The following is a 19,063-nucleotide window of genomic DNA, read 5'->3' on the forward strand; positions in this document are numbered from 1 at the left end:
GTTCGGAATAAATGTTACGAACTGTGCTAAATATCGTAGAAAATTCCACAATTTGGTCCTTCTAAAAGTCAGAAATGAATCCTGTACAGCATCTTGAAAGTTTCTTTCAATGAAATATGCAAATCCGAAATGAGATAATCGACGTTAAAAATCGTCGAAAATTTTAGTAGTGAAAAGGGGTAAAGTTTCGCAATTCACACAATCCATCCACTATCAATTCGAATTCGAAAGTGTAAAGAAATCGTGTCAGTTTTATTCGTATTCACGACATCCAGTTATGTATTTGACATTACACACCCGTACTTTTTTTCGTCCGTAGTAGAATACATTTTGATGCGGAACACATCTTTATTTTCTATATAGGGGTGCAAATCAGAAACTCAAGGAAAAATACCCGTAGAAATGTGGTCAGGTTTTGAACATTTACAGCTCAGTCTATTTTGTATCAATTATTTATATTATTTCATCATTTTATTGAAAATATTTCTAAGTTTCGATTTGAATGTCTCAAGCCACGTATTTTTAATTATAGATGATTGAAGTTTTGATTAGTAGCGAGCAGTGTCCTATTTTGTCTACTAAAAATCTCCGGTATATCGGATTTCCCTTCCATAGACGACGCTTTTGAAGGAGTAAGCGATATATCAAAGGGAAAGCATCGCTCTGATTGGTCAATCGATGCGAAGCTGTTGGAAGCACGCGAATCTATAAATAGAAGCGTTATAGCTAACGTTTCAGTCCTACGTGTAGCATGCCAGAGGTAGGTTGTTGCTAGACAACAAGACAAAAAGTTCCATGAAACGTTTTGAAGCTTTAATTGGTATGCTCTGATCTTGTGTCATGCAAGCTCGGATAAAATTCCATGATTTCGTTTTGCCTGAGAAATTGACAAATACCCTAGGGTAAATTTTGAGTGCTTGAGATTAATTTCTAATTTATATAAGACGAACTCGATTTATAATGAGAAAAAGTTTATCGCTTCAACCGAAATCGCAGAGTGGTAGAGAAACTTAACGCTATAAGAATAACTGCTTGCATACAAAACTTGAACACAAGCTTGGCGAAGAGAAGCTTAAATATCTAAATCGCAAGTATGTACAAAGATATATTTGCATACATTTGGGCTATTGATGTAGTTTCGTCGGCTACAAAACAAATACAAATCTAGAGAAACAGAGTCCTTATTCTGGATTCGCGTGTTCGATGTTGGTTTCTGATAAAGATCAATCTAAGCAGACTCTCGTGCAACTACGGATTTAAAAGTGTGCAATTGATTGAACTGTTTAATTGGAAATGTCGATCATTAGAAATTTTTGTTGCCTTGTTCCACATCAATGGCTGCGAACAACCCCATGGGGCTGATCCTTATAGTTTTTTCGTTGGCGGAAGTTCGCCAACGTGAACCAAATACAACATTGTTATAATTAGAGATTATCCTAGTCTTAAATAGTGTCAAGAAATGTCCTCGGCATCTTAGAGCTCACAGCCTTATTAAATATATCGTTGAAAAAATCATCGGTAGTGCTAGTCGTGTACAGAAATTTCTATTTGCGAACGAAATAGGAATTTCGCAAAAGTTTTTGTTGTGACTGTTATTTATTTATTTATTTATTTATTTATTTCGTCAAGTGCATAATATTTTTAAGAGCCCGTCGATTATCTACAACTTCGTTTTGTACATTATGTTTGAACATTTTACAGTTTCAGACTTACATTTATTCAAAGAAAGAGCATGCAAAGAAACATCCTATCTTCTCAAAATCAGCCTTGATTCGACTTGGTGTCTCCCTTCGTGCAAGACAAATGGTTTGTCATACTGATACCGTGTGCAAAGTTTCATCCGAATCGAAATATGTGAGCCTACTATCGTCATTGTTCACGTTATCCTCAGTTCCAGTTAGATGACATTGTATATGCATGTCTCGAATAAATACGCAGTGTTTGCAAACTGCTTTGGATTCGTTTAACAATCTTTGAATAAGTCAACTTATATCGTTATAGATCACTTTATAATTTTGTAATTAACAATATCAAAACTCATTCCTTTCGTGACCGTCGTATCGATCGGATGGTAGTTTGCATTAGAGCAGCTGTGCGTTAATCCATTCTAATCCGTTTCAAGGTCATTTAATATCAGATCTTTTGTCGTGAGCTTGTGCGGTAGATCAATACAGTATAAACAATAAATACCGTTAGACAGTGCCGGGTGCTATTGTGTTAAAACAATAAGAACAGTGAACCGACGTTTAGTGTGGTGCCGTGAACCGGTGCTGTGTGCATATTTATTCTCGGAGGTCGTTGTAACTAACGCTTGGCCTCAGCGGCCGAGTTGCTACGGATCATTAGCTAAGTATAATATTTTTTCCCTTCGTGTCCCTTTATCGTCTTATATTTTGACTCCCCCTATAATTTGCGCGGAACCTCAACCGCGCTATGGCAAGTCCATTAAATTCTCCCCTGTCCCCCGAAGATAAAATGGAAACAGATTTTAAATCTGCCCCAAATAGTAAAACTCACCGGGTTAAACAGTATCCCGAAGAGCCTTCACCCTCGGCCGGCCTTTATGTGGTTTATTTTCGGACCAAAGATAAGAATAAACCGCTTAATATTTTGAAAATATCTAAAGACTTGGAGTCGAAATATGCAACATTGAAATCTATTTCAAAAATTCGTCCCGATAAGCTCAGGGTCTCGTTGACCAGTCTGAAACATGCTAATGAGATCGCTCGAAACGACCACTTTACGCGGGACTACCGCGTCTACATACCAGCTCGCGAAGTCGAGATAGACGGAGTGATCACGGATCCAAGTCTGACATGCGAGGACATTCTCAAACATGGGGTCGGATGTTTTAAAGATCCCTTGCTTAAGAATGTCAAGATACTGGACTGCAAACGTTTGCATTCAGTATCGATCGCCGCGGATGGGACAAAGTCTTATCCCCACTCGGACTCGTATCGGGTGACCTTCTCCGGCTCGGCTTTGCCGAAATTCGTTCTCCTGGCCAGGGTTCGTCTACCTGTACGACTTTTCGTACCACGGGTAATGAATTGCACTAGTTGTCAACAACTAGGACACACAGCTTCCCATTGTGGAAATCGGTCCCGCTGCTCGAAGTGTGGAGAGAGTCATGCGGATGGCGTTTGCGACAGAGACATTGAAAAGTGTCTTTATTGTGGGGCGGCCCCGCATGACCTCACAGCATGTTCTGCGTATAAATTGCGTGGAGATCATTTGAAACGATCTCTCAAGCAACGATCAAACCGCTCGTTCGCAGAAATGCTGAAAATCGCCACACCACCTGAACAGAACCCCTACACCTGTTTGTCTACGGACGATTGCGACTCTGACGATCCTCAAGAAGGTACATCTTCAACTGTCCCTCGTAGTTTTAGGAAGAGGAAAAATATATCATCTCCTAAACTCCCTAGAAAGGGTTCGAAGATATCTCTTGAAGGCCCTCCAAAAGTAACAGCAGAAGGAAGTGTTGGTAAAAAAAAACGAAAAGAAGAAGCCAAAAGCTCCTAGTTCCGGAGACTTGAAATCGGAGAAAGAATATCCAACACTTCCGGGGACACCCAAAACCCCAAAAGTCCCCAAGGAACCAGAAAACACATCAAGTGCTGGACTTGTAAAATTCAGTGACATTGTGGACTTTATATTTTCCGTCTTCAACATTTCTGACCCCCTAAAAGGTATTTTGATGACTTTCCTGCCAAAAGTTAAAATGTTTTTGATGCAGCTGACTGCAAAATGGCCCCTCCTCTCAGCAATCGTTTCCTTCGATGGCTAATTTTTCGAACGAGGTCAAGGATTCGATCACTGTTTTACAGTGGAACTGTAGAAGTATCATCCCGAAAATAGACCCTTTTAAATACTTAGTAAATAATCTGAAATGTGACGCATTTGCATTGTGCGAAACTTGGTTAACTTCTGATGTATCACTAAACTTCCACGATTTTAACATTATTCGCCTGGATCGAGATAATCCCTACGGAGGAGTACTTTTGGGGATCAAAAAGTGCTATTCCTTCTTTCGAATTAACCTCCCCTCGATATCAGGTATTGAAGTTGTCGCATGTCATGTCACAATTAAAGGCAAGGACCTTTGTATTGCTTCCATCTATATTCCCCCTAGAGCCTCAGTTGGGTACCACTGGCTCAGCAGTATCATGCAACTTCTTCCCGCACCGACGTTAGTTTTAGGAGACTTTAACTCTCACGGTGCGGGATGGGGTTGTCTTCATGATGATAACAGATCAGCTATGATCCATGATATTTGCGACAACTTCAATATGACAATCTTGAATACGGGAGAAATGACACGAATTCCCGCACCACCAGCAAGACCAAGTGCGCTGGACTTATCCCTCTGCTCGACATCGCTACGGTTGGATTGCACGTGGAAGGTAATCCCTGATCCCCACGGTAGCGATCATCTGCCTATCGTAATTTCAATCGCCAGCGGATTAAGACCATCGGAGACAATCAATGTTTTGTATGACCTCACACGAAATATTGATTGGAAATGCTACGCAATATCGATATCTGAGAAACTAGAAACAACACAAGAACTTCCTCCGGAGGAAGAGTATACGTTTATGGCTGGCTTGATTCTCGACACTGCGATTCAAGCTCAGACGAAACGTATACCCGGCGCGAATACTAACATTCGTCCTCCCAACCCGTGGTGGGACAAAGAGTGCTCATCACTGAATGCGGAAAGATCTTTAGCATTCAAAAAGTTCAGAAAACATGGAACACCTGATAATTATAGAAATTACGCAGCGCTAGATAAGCAAATGAAGAACTTAGTTAAAGCAAAGAAACTAGGTTACTGGCGACGGTTTGTTGACGGATTAACAAAAGAAACATCGATGAGCACTCTTTGGAACACAGCCCGACAAATGCGCAACCAAAACACAACGAACGAAAGCGAGGAATATTCTAACCGCTGGATATTCGATTTCGCTAAAAAAGTATGTCCTGATTCTGTTCCGGAACAGAAGATATCCCGCGCCGCGACTTCGAATACAAACGAAACACCGTTTTCGATGGTAGAGTTCTCACTTGCGCTCTTGTCGTGTAACAATAAGGCCCCGGGGTTAGACAGAATTAAATTCAACTTGTTGAAAAATCTTCCTGACTCTGCCAAAAGGCGCTTGCTGAATTTGTTTAACAAGTTCCTCGAGGGTAATATTGTTCCACACGACTGGAGACAAGTGAGAGTTATCGCCATTCAAAAACCTGGGAAACCAGCCTCCGATCACAATTCGTATCGGCCGATTGCTATGCTTTCCTGTATCCGGAAGTTGTTCGAAAAAATGATTCTCTTCCGTCTAGACAATTGGGTCGAGACTAATGGTTTACTTTCAGATACACAATTCGGCTTCCGCAGGGGTAAAGGAACGAACGATTGTCTTGCGTTGCTCTCAACCGAAATTCAAATGGCATTTGCTCGTAAAGAACAAATGGCATCAGTATTTCTAGATATCAAGGGGGCTTTTGATTCAGTTTCTATAAATATCCTATCTAAGAAGCTGCACCAGCATGGTCTTTCGCCGGTTTTGAACACCTTTTTACATAATCTATTGTCCGAGAAACACATGTATTTTGCACATGGTGATTTGTCGACAATACGATTCAGTTACATGGGTCTTCCTCAGGGCTCATGCTTAAGCCCCCTTTTATACAACTTTTACGTAAACAACATTGATGAATGTATCAACACATCTTGCACGCTAAGACAACTTGCCGACGACAGCGTTGTGTCCATTATAGGACCCAAAGCTACCGATCTCCAAGGACCATTACAAGATACCCTCGACAACTTGTCGACATGGGCTCTTCAAATGGGTATCGAGTTCTCTACGGAGAAAACTGAGCTGGTCGTATTTTCAAGAAAGCGAGAACCAGCACAATTACAGCTTCAACTAGGGGGTGAAACCATAGCTCAGGCCTTCACATTTAAATATCTCGGGGTCTGGTTCGACTCCAAAGGCACCTGGGGATGTCACATTAGGTATCTGAAACAAAAATGCCAGCAGAGAATCAATTTTCTTCGCACAATAACCGGAACTTGGTGGGGTGCAAACCCAGGAGACCTGATCAGGCTGTACCAAACAACGATATTGTCCGTAATGGAATATGGATGCTTCTGCTTCCGATCCGCCGCGAACACCCATTTCATTAAACTGGAAAGAATTCAGTATCGTTGTTTGCGTATTGCCTTAGGTTGCATGCAGTCGACTCATACGATGAGTCTCGAAGTGCTCGCGGGCGTCTTACCGTTGAAAAACCGATTCTGGGATCTCTCATATCGATTGCTAATCCGATGCGATATCTTGAATCCGATGGTGATTGAAAACTTCGAAAGGCTTGTCGAACTCAATTCTCAGACCCGTTTTATGTCCTTGTATTTTGATTACATGGCTCAGAATATTAATCCTTCTTCGTTTGTTTCCAACCGTGCTCATTTCTTGGATACTACTAATTCTACTGTGTTTTTCGACACATCCATGAGAGAAGAAATTCGTGGAATTCCGGATCACGTGCGCCCTCAAGTGGCCCCAAATATTTTTTATAATAAATTTAGAACAGTCAACTGTGAAAAGATGTTTTACACTGACGGATCAAACATCAACAGGTCCACAGGCTTCGGAATCTTCAATCAGAACATCACCGCTTCGTACAAACTCAGTGATCCGGCTTCAGTCTACGTCGCAGAATTAGCTGCTATTCAGTACACCCTCGAGATCATTGAAACCTTGCCCAAAGACCATTACTTCATTGTCACGGACAGTCTAAGTTCAATAGAAGCTCTCCGCGCAGTGAAGCCAGGAAAGTATCCCCCATATTTCCTGGGGAAAATACGGGAACATTTGAGAACTTTATCTGAACGGTCTTATTTAATATCGTTAGTCTGGGCCCCTTCGCATTGTTCCATTCCAGGCAATGAAAAGGCAGACTCATTGGCTAAGGTGGGCGCATTAGAAGGTGATATTTATGAAAGACCAATCTGCTTCAATGAATTTTTCAGTATCTCTCGTCAGAAAACTCTCGAAAGTTGGCAAACTTCATGGAGCAATGGCGAACTGGGACGATGGCTGCATTCCATTATCCCTAGGGTATCGACGAAACCTTGGTTCAGGGGGATGAACGTGAGTCGTGACTTCATTCGTGTAATGTCTCGGCTCATGTCAAACCATTACACCTTCAACGCGCATCTCCGGCGTATTGGAATCGTGGAGAGCGGTCTCTGCGCTTGTGGTGACGGTTATCAGGACATCGAGCATGTCGTATGGACGTGTACGGAGTATCGTGACGCCAGGTCTTTATTAAAGGACTCCCTAAGGGCCCGAGGTAGACCACCTGAAGTTCCGGTCCGAGATGTGTTGGCTAGTCTGGATATCTCTTATATGCTTCTTATATACCAGTACCTCAAACACATTAATATCCAAGTGTAATCTGTTATACCTCGCTCAGAAAGTATAATCTCCACCTACAGGTTCGACACTAACATCCGCCCGATTCTCTCGATCACCGTCCCTGTCCACCATCTTCATTGGAACTAACAAGATCTTTTTTTGTCACTAACTTTTCGTTCCCCCCTTCCATGTCTCTTCACCATCTCGATGGCAACTAATTAGATCTCTGTAGTTTTCAGACATTTTGTTTCCATACCCCCTATTTACCTCGGTTTTCACAATATTTACTTTTTTTATTTTCTCATCTCTTCGTAACATCACCATCACCGCCTACGGTCCTACGCTCCAGACGATGACCAGCATGCGGGCCACCCGCCGGGCCTTCGTAGCCTGGGGGTGTTTCCCGCGGACCCACACGGACCGAAGGATGCGGCCAACATGGACATTTGCAAACGCCATATGGGAGACCCTCATGCAATATCCAATTCACCGGCATTACATAATGATACTATTCTAGTTTTAATATAGTCGTAATTAAGATTAGTAAATACCCTTGGCATCTTAGAGCTTAAGCAGTGTGCCTTAAAATTGTATTATAATATTGAATAAAAAAAAAAAAATATCAAAACTTATTCATTTTCATATTGATTAGTTATATTCTCCGTTGTTAGATAAAGAACAGACACTAATTGGAGAATAATTACCAAACACACAAGGGTAGATAGTCACATAACAATAAACAAAATAAATTGTTGTCTAACTAAGCATCTGCTAATACTTACGACCCATCGCTGAGTCACCGAAGTTTCTCCTATAAGACTGCTAAACAAATTTGAAGTTTGTTCCACATTTGCTGTACGACTCTGTCCAGCTACTGATTGTTGAGCATTATCCGCAATAGATGTAGCAACGGTCATTAATCTCTGATACACTTTGTTTCGTACTTTTCGTGGAAAGCTTAACAGAAAGTTTCGACCATCACCTGAAAATACTTCCAGTGCTATTGGTTGAAGCAAGTACCTTCGCTTGTGTACCTCTCGAATATCTTCATATGCAAACTTGGAGCTTTGCCTCATTTCGTGTGGTCTAAAAAATAATAGTTTGTTGAAATTGTTTAAAATGTTAGTATTGAAGAATAAACGACTGTGTGAATCGTTTAGTCTTGATTTATCTCTGTCAATTAACAGATCGGCTGAAAAGTTCGTATCGTTTCTATGAGAGGGCGCCACTAATATTAAATCCATTCCATTTTCAGTTAGTACCAACCTTCAAAAGATACGTGTATAAATTTGACAGCTGTCTGATTATTAGTTTGTGAGATATTGCATTTTGAGTGAAGCTACTTTTGTTATTGTGAAAAAAATGGAAAAAAGGAATTTCGTGTGTAGATGAAACACTACTTTTTGATGAAAAAAAGTGCCGCCGATACCAAAAACTGGCTTGATGAGTGTTATCCAGACTCTGCACCGGGCGAAGCAACAATTCGTAAGTGGTTTGCAAAATTTCGTACTGATCATATGAGCACCGAAGACGATGAACGCAGTGGACGTCCAAAAGGGCCTGTTACCGATGAAAACGTGAAAAAAATCCACAAAATGATTTTCTATGATCGTAAAGTGAAGTTGATCGAGATAGCTGACACCCTAAAGATATCAAAGGAACGTGTTGGACATATTATTCACGAATATTTGGATATGAGAAAGCTTTGTGCAAAATGGGTGCCGCGTGAGCTCACAATCGATCAAAAACAACAACGAAAAACCATGCTGAAATTGAACGAATTGGGCATCGAATTGCTCCCTCATCCACCGTATTCTCCAGATTTGGCCCCCAGTGACTTTTTCCTGTTTTCAGACCTCAAGAGAATGCTCGCTGGTAAAAAATTTAGAAGCAATGGAGAGGTAATCGCTGAAACTGAGGCCTATTTTGAGGCAAAGGACAAATCGTACTACAAAAATGGTATCGAAAAGTTGGAAGATCGCTATAATCGCTGTATCGCCTCTGATGGCAATCATGTTGAATAATAAAAACGAATTTTGGCAAAAAAAAATGTGTGTTTCTATTAAACGATACGAACTTTTCAGCCGAACAGTTATAGTAAGAAACAACCGCAGCGTTCAGGCGCGTATCCATATTTTTTTTCGGGGGTTGTTTCAGAACATGTAGATCAATTTCCATACGTATTGAAATTTGTATATAATTACTTAAAAAAAATTTCTTTATAAAGTCGTTTTTTGAAAATTAAAATTTTATGATTAACCTAAATTTTGGAAGAGAACAGTTTTCATAATATAATTTTTTGAGTTTCGGAGGGAGTTTGAACTACTAAAACATCCCCTGTATACGCGCCTGGTAGCGTTTTATATCTGTATTTTAATCATACACGACAAGCTAACTATCTTATTGTAGAACTAGTTAAGTGGTTTCTATATGTTATAATTTTATGATAATAAATTCTTAAATTTTCCTTCAATAAGAATAACACCGAAACGACAAATATTGAAAATACGTATTAAAAAACTTAGGAAGTCGCTTTTTATCAAAATATTCCAATTATCGTTAGGACACTGCACAACTACTAAACATAATGATATTTGTCTCTACATACGTTCGAACGTTTCCTGGGTTTGGTAGGATTGGGTCGTAACTATCAAAGCAGAGTGAATCAATGTCCCGAATTTCTCGATTTTTCATCAATGTAAAACCGTCAATCACATAGCAATTTTCTTTCCCAAAAAGAAGTAGTCCTTCAAATGTATCCAGTCCTTGTATCCGCGCACATCGAAATATGTGTGATATCTGTAAGAAGAGATTACAAATATATTTTAGTTTTATATAGAGCCATCCTCGTTTGGGAGTTTACACAACCATATAGTTGCAGCTAATTTTACAACTCTCAATCCATAGCCAATATGGTAAAGTGTTAGAATGTAGTAGAAAATTTCAAAGGAATCTTGTAAAATTTTATATTCGGCATTAAAATTATTTGTACGTAGATTCAACTAAATTGACAAATAGCAAACTAGTGTTCATAATGATTAAATTGAATGTGCTTTTCCGTATGAGGGCATGCCTATTATATACCCTACGTATTAGCCTAGCTCTGTGGTGTTCTTTGCTGTTTCCATGTAACCATGTCCTATACGGAATTCCTGAATTTCATCCGGATCCGACTTCCGGTACCGGAGTTATAGGGTAAAGTGTGTTCAATATTGTACACCGTCAATTAAACCGGCGAAACAAAACACGTTAAAACTTCCATAAACTGGTCTCAAAACTACACAAATCGATATTCATTATCAGTAGGCAACAAAACAAACTGATTCCGGCTATCCTGGTTCCCGGTATCCGGTTCCAGAAGCACCGGAAATAGTGGTCAAATATACCAAAATGGATCTCACTCACTTTTCTCAGCGACGGTTTAACCGATTTCAACAATCTTAGATTCAAATGGAAGGTCTCACGGTCCCATACGAAGTTCCTGAATTTCATCCGGATCCGACTGCCGGTGCCAGAGTTACAGAGTAAAGTGTGTTCAATATTGCACTCCGTCACTTGAACCGGCGAAACAAAACACATAAAAAAATTCTAAACTTATCTCAAAACTACACAAATCGATAGTCATTATCAGTAGGCAACTAAACGAAGAGATTCCGGCTATCCTGGTTCCAGGTATCCGGTTCCAGAAGCACCAGAAATAGTGGTCAAATGTTCCAAAATGGATCTCACTCACTTTTCTCAGCGATGGTATGACCGAAACTTAGATTCAAATGAAAGGTCTCACGGTTACATAAGGAATTCCCGAATTTCATCCGGATCCAACTTTCGGTTCCGGAGTTATAGGGTAGAGTGTGTTTAATATTGTACACCATCACCTAAAACGGCGAAACAAAAAACGTGAAAAGTTTTCTAAGCTGATATAAATGTTACACAAATCGATAGCCATTACCAGTTGGCAACTAAACAAACTGATATCGGCTATCCGTGTTTCCGGTCTCCGATTCCGGAAGCACCGGAAATAGTGGTCATATATACCAAAATGGATCTTACTCACTTATCTCAGCTATGGTTTGACCGATTTCCCCAAACTTAGATTCAAATGGTCCTGTGGGACCGGTTCCATACGGAATTCTTGAATTTCATACGGATTCGACTTCCGGTTCCTGAGTTATACTGTAAAGTGTGTTCAATATTGTACAACGTCACTTAAACCGGCGAAACAAAAAGCGTAAAATAAATTCTAAACTAATTTCAAAATTACACAAATCGAACCCATTATCAGTAGGCAACTAAACAAACTGATTCCGACTATCCTGGTTCCCGGTCTCCGGTTCCGGAAGCACCGGAAATAGTTGTCATGTATACCAAAATGCATCTTACTCCCTTTTCTCAGCGATGGTTTGACCGATTTCCACAAACTTAAATTCAAATGAAAGGTCTCACGGTCCCATACGAAATTTCTGAAGTTTAATGGTAAAGTGTGTTGAACATAAAAATGTTGTAAACTGGACTCAAAACCGTTATTCCCCATCTTAGGATCAAATTAAAGGTCTTATGGTCTTTAAAAAATTACTGCATATTTTCAGATAAAACGAACATTTAAATCTAGAGTGCGATGGCAAAATTGCATGAAATTTTCAAAATTTGAATAAAAACTAGTAGAATTTGTACGTCATGTTAGATGGTGGTCGTACGAACCGACTTCGATTATACCGGTTCTCGAGCTCCGGTGCCGGAAGTGTATATAATAGTGAGCCCACTTCGTTTTCTTAAGGATGACCTACACGAACAAAGCACTGTTTCATTATGTAGTTATACTAGTTAATGTACAAGCAATCCTAGGTAGATTAAAACAGGTTTTTAAAGACTGTCCCAGAATGTATGGACGCAACCAAAAACCGCTGCCATTTCGCAATCTGTCAATTTTTATGGCTGCGTTCTGTTTTTTACACTCTTCTCTAACCACTTGTGCTGTTGTTTATTCGTTTTCATTAGTTTGTTTCGAAATGCGTGGACCTTCAGCAGAACAACGTTGAAAAATTGTGTACAAATGGTGCACAGAACGCGGACTGTCACTCAGAAAGATAGCAAAAATGGAAGGAGTAAGTGAAAAAGCCGTGCGAGATGAAATCAGGAAGTTCGGTGAGGATAACACCTTTAAGGATAAACCGAAAACGGGTAAAAAAAGGTCATTTTTTTCCTGGCATTACATTCCTTTTGTGGAATTTGGCCTTTCTGTTTCAACAGACTTCGCAGCCGATTCTTAGTGTACAGAATCATTGCATGGCTAGTACTATGGATCCTACTGACACTAAGAATCCTTCCAGGTCGGGGCTCAAACATACGACAACTGGCTTGTAAGACCAGCGTCCTATGCATTGAGCCGCCAACCCGGGACAACCCTCATTTGGATAAACGTATACTAAAGGCGTTCGAGCAAAAGAAGGAGGTTTTAGTTCGGGATGTGGCCAAAAAAGTGGGCACTTCGAAGTCAAATGTTTTTCGTGCTAAAGAGGGTTCGAAAGCTGTACAATACGATTCTTGCTGGAAATTTGAACTGCATTATCATGGACGACGAAACCTACGTGAAACTCGATTACAAATCTTTGCCGGGACCACAATACTATACGGTGTGATAACGGCAAGTGTTAAACCAGTCCGAGACATAGCATGTTATGACGCATCGACTAACATTCAAATTTGGGTGGGCTTCGATTACTTTTTTGGTACCATCAATCAGTTGTGTCATTTTCATATATGTAACACCCTTACTCTTAGAGTATACCGTGTACCTGGTGCTTCGGTACAGTGCCACACTACGTATTCGCAGTGCCACACTACGATTACGTAGTTTAATTTAAAACATATATTTTTCGAAAAAACCTTTTTTTTCTGTTTCACAGATTGGAGAAAAACTTCCTTTCAGATCTCTGCCACTACGATCGGATTAAACAGTGAATGAAACAAATCAGGTAGTCAAGTAGCGATATGGCGCTACGAGTTTGGCGCTAAGCGGAGAAGAAAAGTTTCACTGCATATGGCACTATACACTACAGCAGATTCAATGTATGGATTCACGGTTGTTTTGGAAATTTAGTAATCACGATCACGATGTATCTAAACTTTAGTAATAACTATTTTCATTTATGTACGAACGTTGTTCGCAGATTTTCGCGAATTTTTCACTGCACACTTTTGAAACTTCTACTAATTAGCTACATGATGATTTCTCTCATTTCATTTTTATTTTATTTATTTTTAATTTTATTTCATTTTCATTTTTATTTATTTTATTTATATATTTTTGTTATCATACAAGACGGTCTTTCCAACTTCGATTACTAATAATAATAATAATAATAATAATAATCATAATAATAATAATAATAATAATAATAATAATAATAATAATAATAATAATAATAATAATAATAATAATAATAAAAATAATAATAATAATAATAAAAATAATAATAATAATAATAATAATAATAATAATGATAATAATAAAAATAATAATAATAATAATAATAATAATAATAATAATAATAATAATAATAATAATAATAATAATAATAATAATAATTCTTTTGTGTTCATTAATGACACTTAAAACTGGTATTTCCGGTGCATTCATGTCATTAAGAATGTGTTCGTGAGTTCTTGTTACAAATATAAGAATTTCGTGTCGTTTTCTTCTCGTCAACGGTTGATATCTTTTTCAGAAATAATATTCAACACTTTTCCTATTCTTCATCGTTTTGTCAATCTTGATCTTTTCTAAACTCCTTTCGTCTTTTACACAATTATTTTCTTCTGCTTGTCATGTGAGTTTCTTAATATTCGGTTTGATCTACGTAGTTCATTTCTCTCAATTAACCTTTTTATCTTATTTTTATCTTCTTTCGCTTTAATGCATTTTCAACAGAACCCTTGTCTTTATCTTGATTTTTTCTTTTCTTCTTCATCATCTATTTGTCATCAAAACTACAGTTGGTTACAAAATTTTGTTTCGTGTAGAAAGCTCAGCAATCGCGTGATTTGTTCTTCCGCGTTTCCTAAGGGTTCGTATAAGTTGGGCGGGCTCCCTTTTTTTAGTAAGAAGGTATGAGTTAACCGGGTGTGTCCAATCCTTAGACGTGTGAGCAGTCGCTGGTCAGTTGGACTGCTACGACCTCTCCATCGGTGCGTGTCGTATTTCACCTCTCTCAACTCACGTCTCTCATATTGAACCACTGATTTTCCCATCGGTGGTGTATCGCTTGCGACATCTTCTCACGGAGTTGGCACTTCGATGACCGGATGTCTTCTGCCCACATTTGCCAGCCGATCTGCCTCTATGTTACCCTTGATGCCAGCGTGCCCCGGGATCCAGCAGAAACGGATGGGTGTACTTCGCACAATGCGCTCAATCTCCTGTATCCATGTGTGGCGCGATTTTCCTTTCTCGAGGGCCAGCAGGCAGCTGGCGGAGTCCGTGAGGATTACCATCTCATTGCGAACGTTCGGTAGGACAGCTGCCATCTTGATGGCGAATGTCTCTGCGGAGAAAACACTGCAATCTTTCGGTAGACTGTATTTCTGAGCTATCACATTATTGTAGTATGCGGCCCCTACCGTGCCTTCATATTTTGATCCATCTGTATAGATAACGGTTGAATGTTGGAAACGGGTTTATTTTTTATTTTTATTTTTTATTTCGTCAAGCAAATGTAGACTACATATAAATGGTTTACAATGTTTACTTAGATACTACGCATTATTTCTACGACTAAGCTGTAATTTCATTTCATTTTTGGACATACAAAGGTCAAGATGTTCGCAATATTGATTGTAGTGGCGCATTATACGATTGATTGGGCTATATTTTGCATAATTTGTTCTAGTGTTTTTTCTAGAAATAATTTCCTGGTTCGTAATTGACGGCTAGGTATATAAAAATTTAATTGCGATAATAAAGAAGGTGATTGAATGCGTTGAGAAATAATGTCGCTGATAAAATAAAGCATTGCAAGGTCGCGGCGTTCTTTAAGTGTTTGAATATTGATGAGCATGCAGAGTGCTTCATATGATGTTAGAGGAAATGCTGTCCAGTTTAATTTACGAAGTGCATATAAAAGAAATTGTTTTTGAATAGATTCGATGCGTTCTTCGTGAATAATATTGTATGGATTCCATACTAGGCTGCAATATTCCAAAATAGGTCTGACATATGTACTGTATAATAATTTAATTGTGTATGGGTCCTGAAAGTTATGACTGAAGCGTTTAATAAAGCCCAGCATGCTATTAGCTTTATTGATTATGGTATTGTAGTGTTCCACAAAAGTGAACTTGGAGTCTAAGATTACGCCTAAATCTCTTACAATTTTACATTTTTCTACAAGTTGATTTCCTAGATGTATGTTTGTGGATATAGTTTCATTTTTCCTACTGAAAGTTATTGAGTTACATTTTTTTACATTGAGTTGGAGTAGACTTTTGCAGCACCAAATGTGGAATAGATTGATTTCGTTCTAGAATATTACAGCGTCGTTGATATTTTTAATTTCCATGAAGAGTTTCATGTCGTCTGCATATATAAGCACTTTCAGATTTTTGAGTATGAAGGAAATGTCGTTTATATGTAAAATGAAAAGGAGAGGCCCTAAGTGAGAACCCTGAGGTACGCCAGAAGCTACATTAATTGGTTCAGACAGTATGTTTTGGAAGCGGACTACCTGTACACGATTCGTTAAGTATGATTTGAGCCATTCCAGAAGGCTATGTTCTATGCCATATTTTTGCAGTTTGTGTAGAAGTAAAGGTATGTCAATACGGTCGAAAGCTTTGCTAAAGTCTGTGTAAAGAGTTTCTACGTAGTGGCCAGCGTCCATTGCATTCAGAGTGAATGTCATGAATTCTAAGAGATTTGTTGTAGTTGAGCGGCCTTTAAAAAAGCCATGTTGTTTGTTTGTTATTACATTTTTAAGTTGATGAAAAAGTTTTTCATTTACAATTTTTTCAAATAATTTTGGAATGCATGAGATAATGGCAGTTCCACGGTAGTTCCGAATGTTAGATTTTGCACCAGATTTAAATATTGGTACAAGAAAGGAAGATTTCCATGCTTTAGGAAAAGTACATTTATTTAAAAAAAATAAGTTAAAAAGTAGTTGTAGTGGTAGTGTAAGTTCTTCAGCAAGATTTTTTAAAAATATTGGTGGTATACTGTCAGGTCCAGGCCCTTTTGAGGCGTCTAAGTTTTTCAGTGCTGTCGAAATGTCATGTTCTGATAGATAGTTTACAGAGATGGAGCTAGAAAATGCAGGTATGAAAGAGAAGTATTCACGGTCACGGTCAGTTTCTGAATAAGATGTATATATGTTACGAGGTCTGTTCAAAAAGTACCCGGAATTTTCATTGTTCTAAAAAAATATTTATTTATTCGTCTACATCTATATGGTCCCCTTCAAAGTAATCCCCCCTAGATATAATACACTTATACCAGCGTTTTTTTCCAGTCTTCGAAACACCCCTGATAGTCACTTTTTGTAATGCTCTGTAGCACTCTCAGCGATTCTGCCTTTATCTCTTCAATCGATGAAAAACACTGTCCTTTCATGGGTCCCCATGTATCATCACCAGTTATGACCCTTTCAAGTAAATTTGGATCGTCGTTGACGTTGTTTAACAGCTCCTGAGCGATGGTAATGCGTTTGTTTTTTTGATCAAAATTCAGCAGTTTTGGAACGAATTTTGCTGCCACTCGTTTCATGCCCAAAACATTTGAAAAAATATGATGGCATGAGCCAACCGATATGCCAACTTCATCAGCAACTTCTCTAATAGTGATTCGGCGATCATCCATAATCTTTTTTTTCACTTTTCCCACATTTTCATCGATTATTGACGTGCTGGGTCGACCGGAGCGTTCGTCGTCTTCAACGTCTTCGCGGCCATCTTGGAAACGCTTATACCACTCGTAAACACTTGTATTTTTCATAGCAGACTCACCGTAGACTCTCTGTAACATTTCGCCCACTTGGTTACCATTTTACTTCATTTTTCACGCAAAATTTAATACAAATTCTTTGACTCTTCAATTCTTCCATTGTTTAAACTAACAAAAATCGCCGAGCTTGAGCTTGAGCGACCACTCCTGGTTGCTACTCCGTTACTGATCGGGATTAGCTGAAATTGTACAGGGAATTTCTAGATGATACGACCTGGGACTGGTAAATCATCCTTCAATGTACATCTTCTGGTAATCCCAGAATTCATTGATCAGTACCGGCGCCGGCCAGGCCCGAACGTAGATCGCCTAAGGAATGGGAAGGGATGTTAGTCCAACATTTGTTGTTACTAGAGGCCGTATATACTACTGCGCACTCCACAAGTGTCACGGGAGAAGGATATTTGTTAGTAAAAATTTCAGTATTGGTATTATTCGCGCGCGACTCAGTATGTTCCGATTTCAAGATGTTCGGATGCACCACTAAACTTATTGACTTCCCGAGTGAATGTTTCAACAATATCCTATATTGAAGTCCCGGCAAGTCTTGATTCACAGCTCTTGTTCGAGGAAACTGAAGAAAAATTTGCAATACTATCGCGTAAAGAATAAAAACTTCCCCATTTTTATAACTAAATTACGTGATACAAAATAAACGAGTGAATAAGATTTAGACAAAATATTTGATTCATTGCATTGACATATTCTAAACAGTTGTTATAAAATCATTTTAAATCACCAAATAAAGGTCAACAGATTTCACGCGCGTCTTTATTTGTTATTTATTATTATTATTTCCGCTTTATTATTTTAATTACTTATTATAATTATTAATTGGTTATATTGGCTGATCTGGGCAGCCGGCTACCGAGAAAAATATTATTTTTTGTTTGAAATATTAATATCAAGTGTTTTTTACTACGTGTTCAATATATCGATATTAGTTATCTCTGTTATTAACTTTGTAATATCAAAGGATTTGCGCAATAGTTATAGATTATTTATTTATTTATCATTCAATTTATAATCCTGACAGACAATCAATAACATGGAAGAAGAAAACATTCCAAATAAAACTTTTTTTCGAAGTTAGACGAAAATTGATAGGTTGAATGAAGAAATAATTTAGTAAAATAGAATTTAGTAAAATAGAAAGTAGTAAATCAGAAGAGAAACATTGAAAATATCTGATAACTAAAAGGAACAAGAAACTCCTGCAGTTGTCGCCTTTTACGACATGGAAGCAGGAACCCAGTGGATCTATTCTTGGTTAATTTTTTTCCGCCGGATTCCACACGGCATCTAGGCTGGTACTGTCCGGAGAGAGCTAATAGGTACTATCAATCTCCTAGTGGACCACAGCCCCTTTTAAACTAACAAAAATCGCCGAGTTCAAAAAAGCCGAGTGGGTAATGTCAGAGAAATAACTGGATGTCGTGAATACGAAAACAACTGACATGTTCCTTAACACTTACGAACAAGGAAGGGAATAATCGTATCTATTTTCACTCGGTTAGCACTCATAGACACGTTTCTACCTGATGCGAGTCACTCGATTTTATCCGTGCATAAGTGCGCTTCTGCCGAACACCCGATTGCCTCAAGTAACACCCGATCGGCAAAGTGCAATAGTTAATTCTCT

The 19,063-nt window shown here is 38.7% G+C and overlaps 1 protein-coding gene across 5 annotated transcripts in view; it reads right to left on the reverse strand.

The window, feature by feature from the left end:
- The window catches only part of LOC131436301 (WD repeat and FYVE domain-containing protein 3), a 1,204,110-nt gene that overhangs the window by 450,278 nt on the left and 734,769 nt on the right, over window positions 1-19,063 (reverse strand). For all 5 annotated transcript variants that reach the window (XM_058604951.1, XM_058604953.1, XM_058604954.1 and 2 more), the window contains exons 21-22: window positions 10,036-10,226; window positions 8,210-8,513 (exon numbers count right to left, since the gene is read on the reverse strand). In XM_058604951.1, the coding sequence (XP_058460934.1) occupies window positions 8,210-8,513; window positions 10,036-10,226 (495 nt within the window). The remainder of the gene's footprint in view (window positions 1-8,209; window positions 8,514-10,035; window positions 10,227-19,063) is intronic.

The sequence above is a fragment of the Malaya genurostris genome, chromosome 3, assembly GCF_030247185.1.
Source record: "Malaya genurostris strain Urasoe2022 chromosome 3, Malgen_1.1, whole genome shotgun sequence".
NCBI classification, from domain to species: Eukaryota; Metazoa; Arthropoda; class Insecta; order Diptera; family Culicidae; genus Malaya; species Malaya genurostris.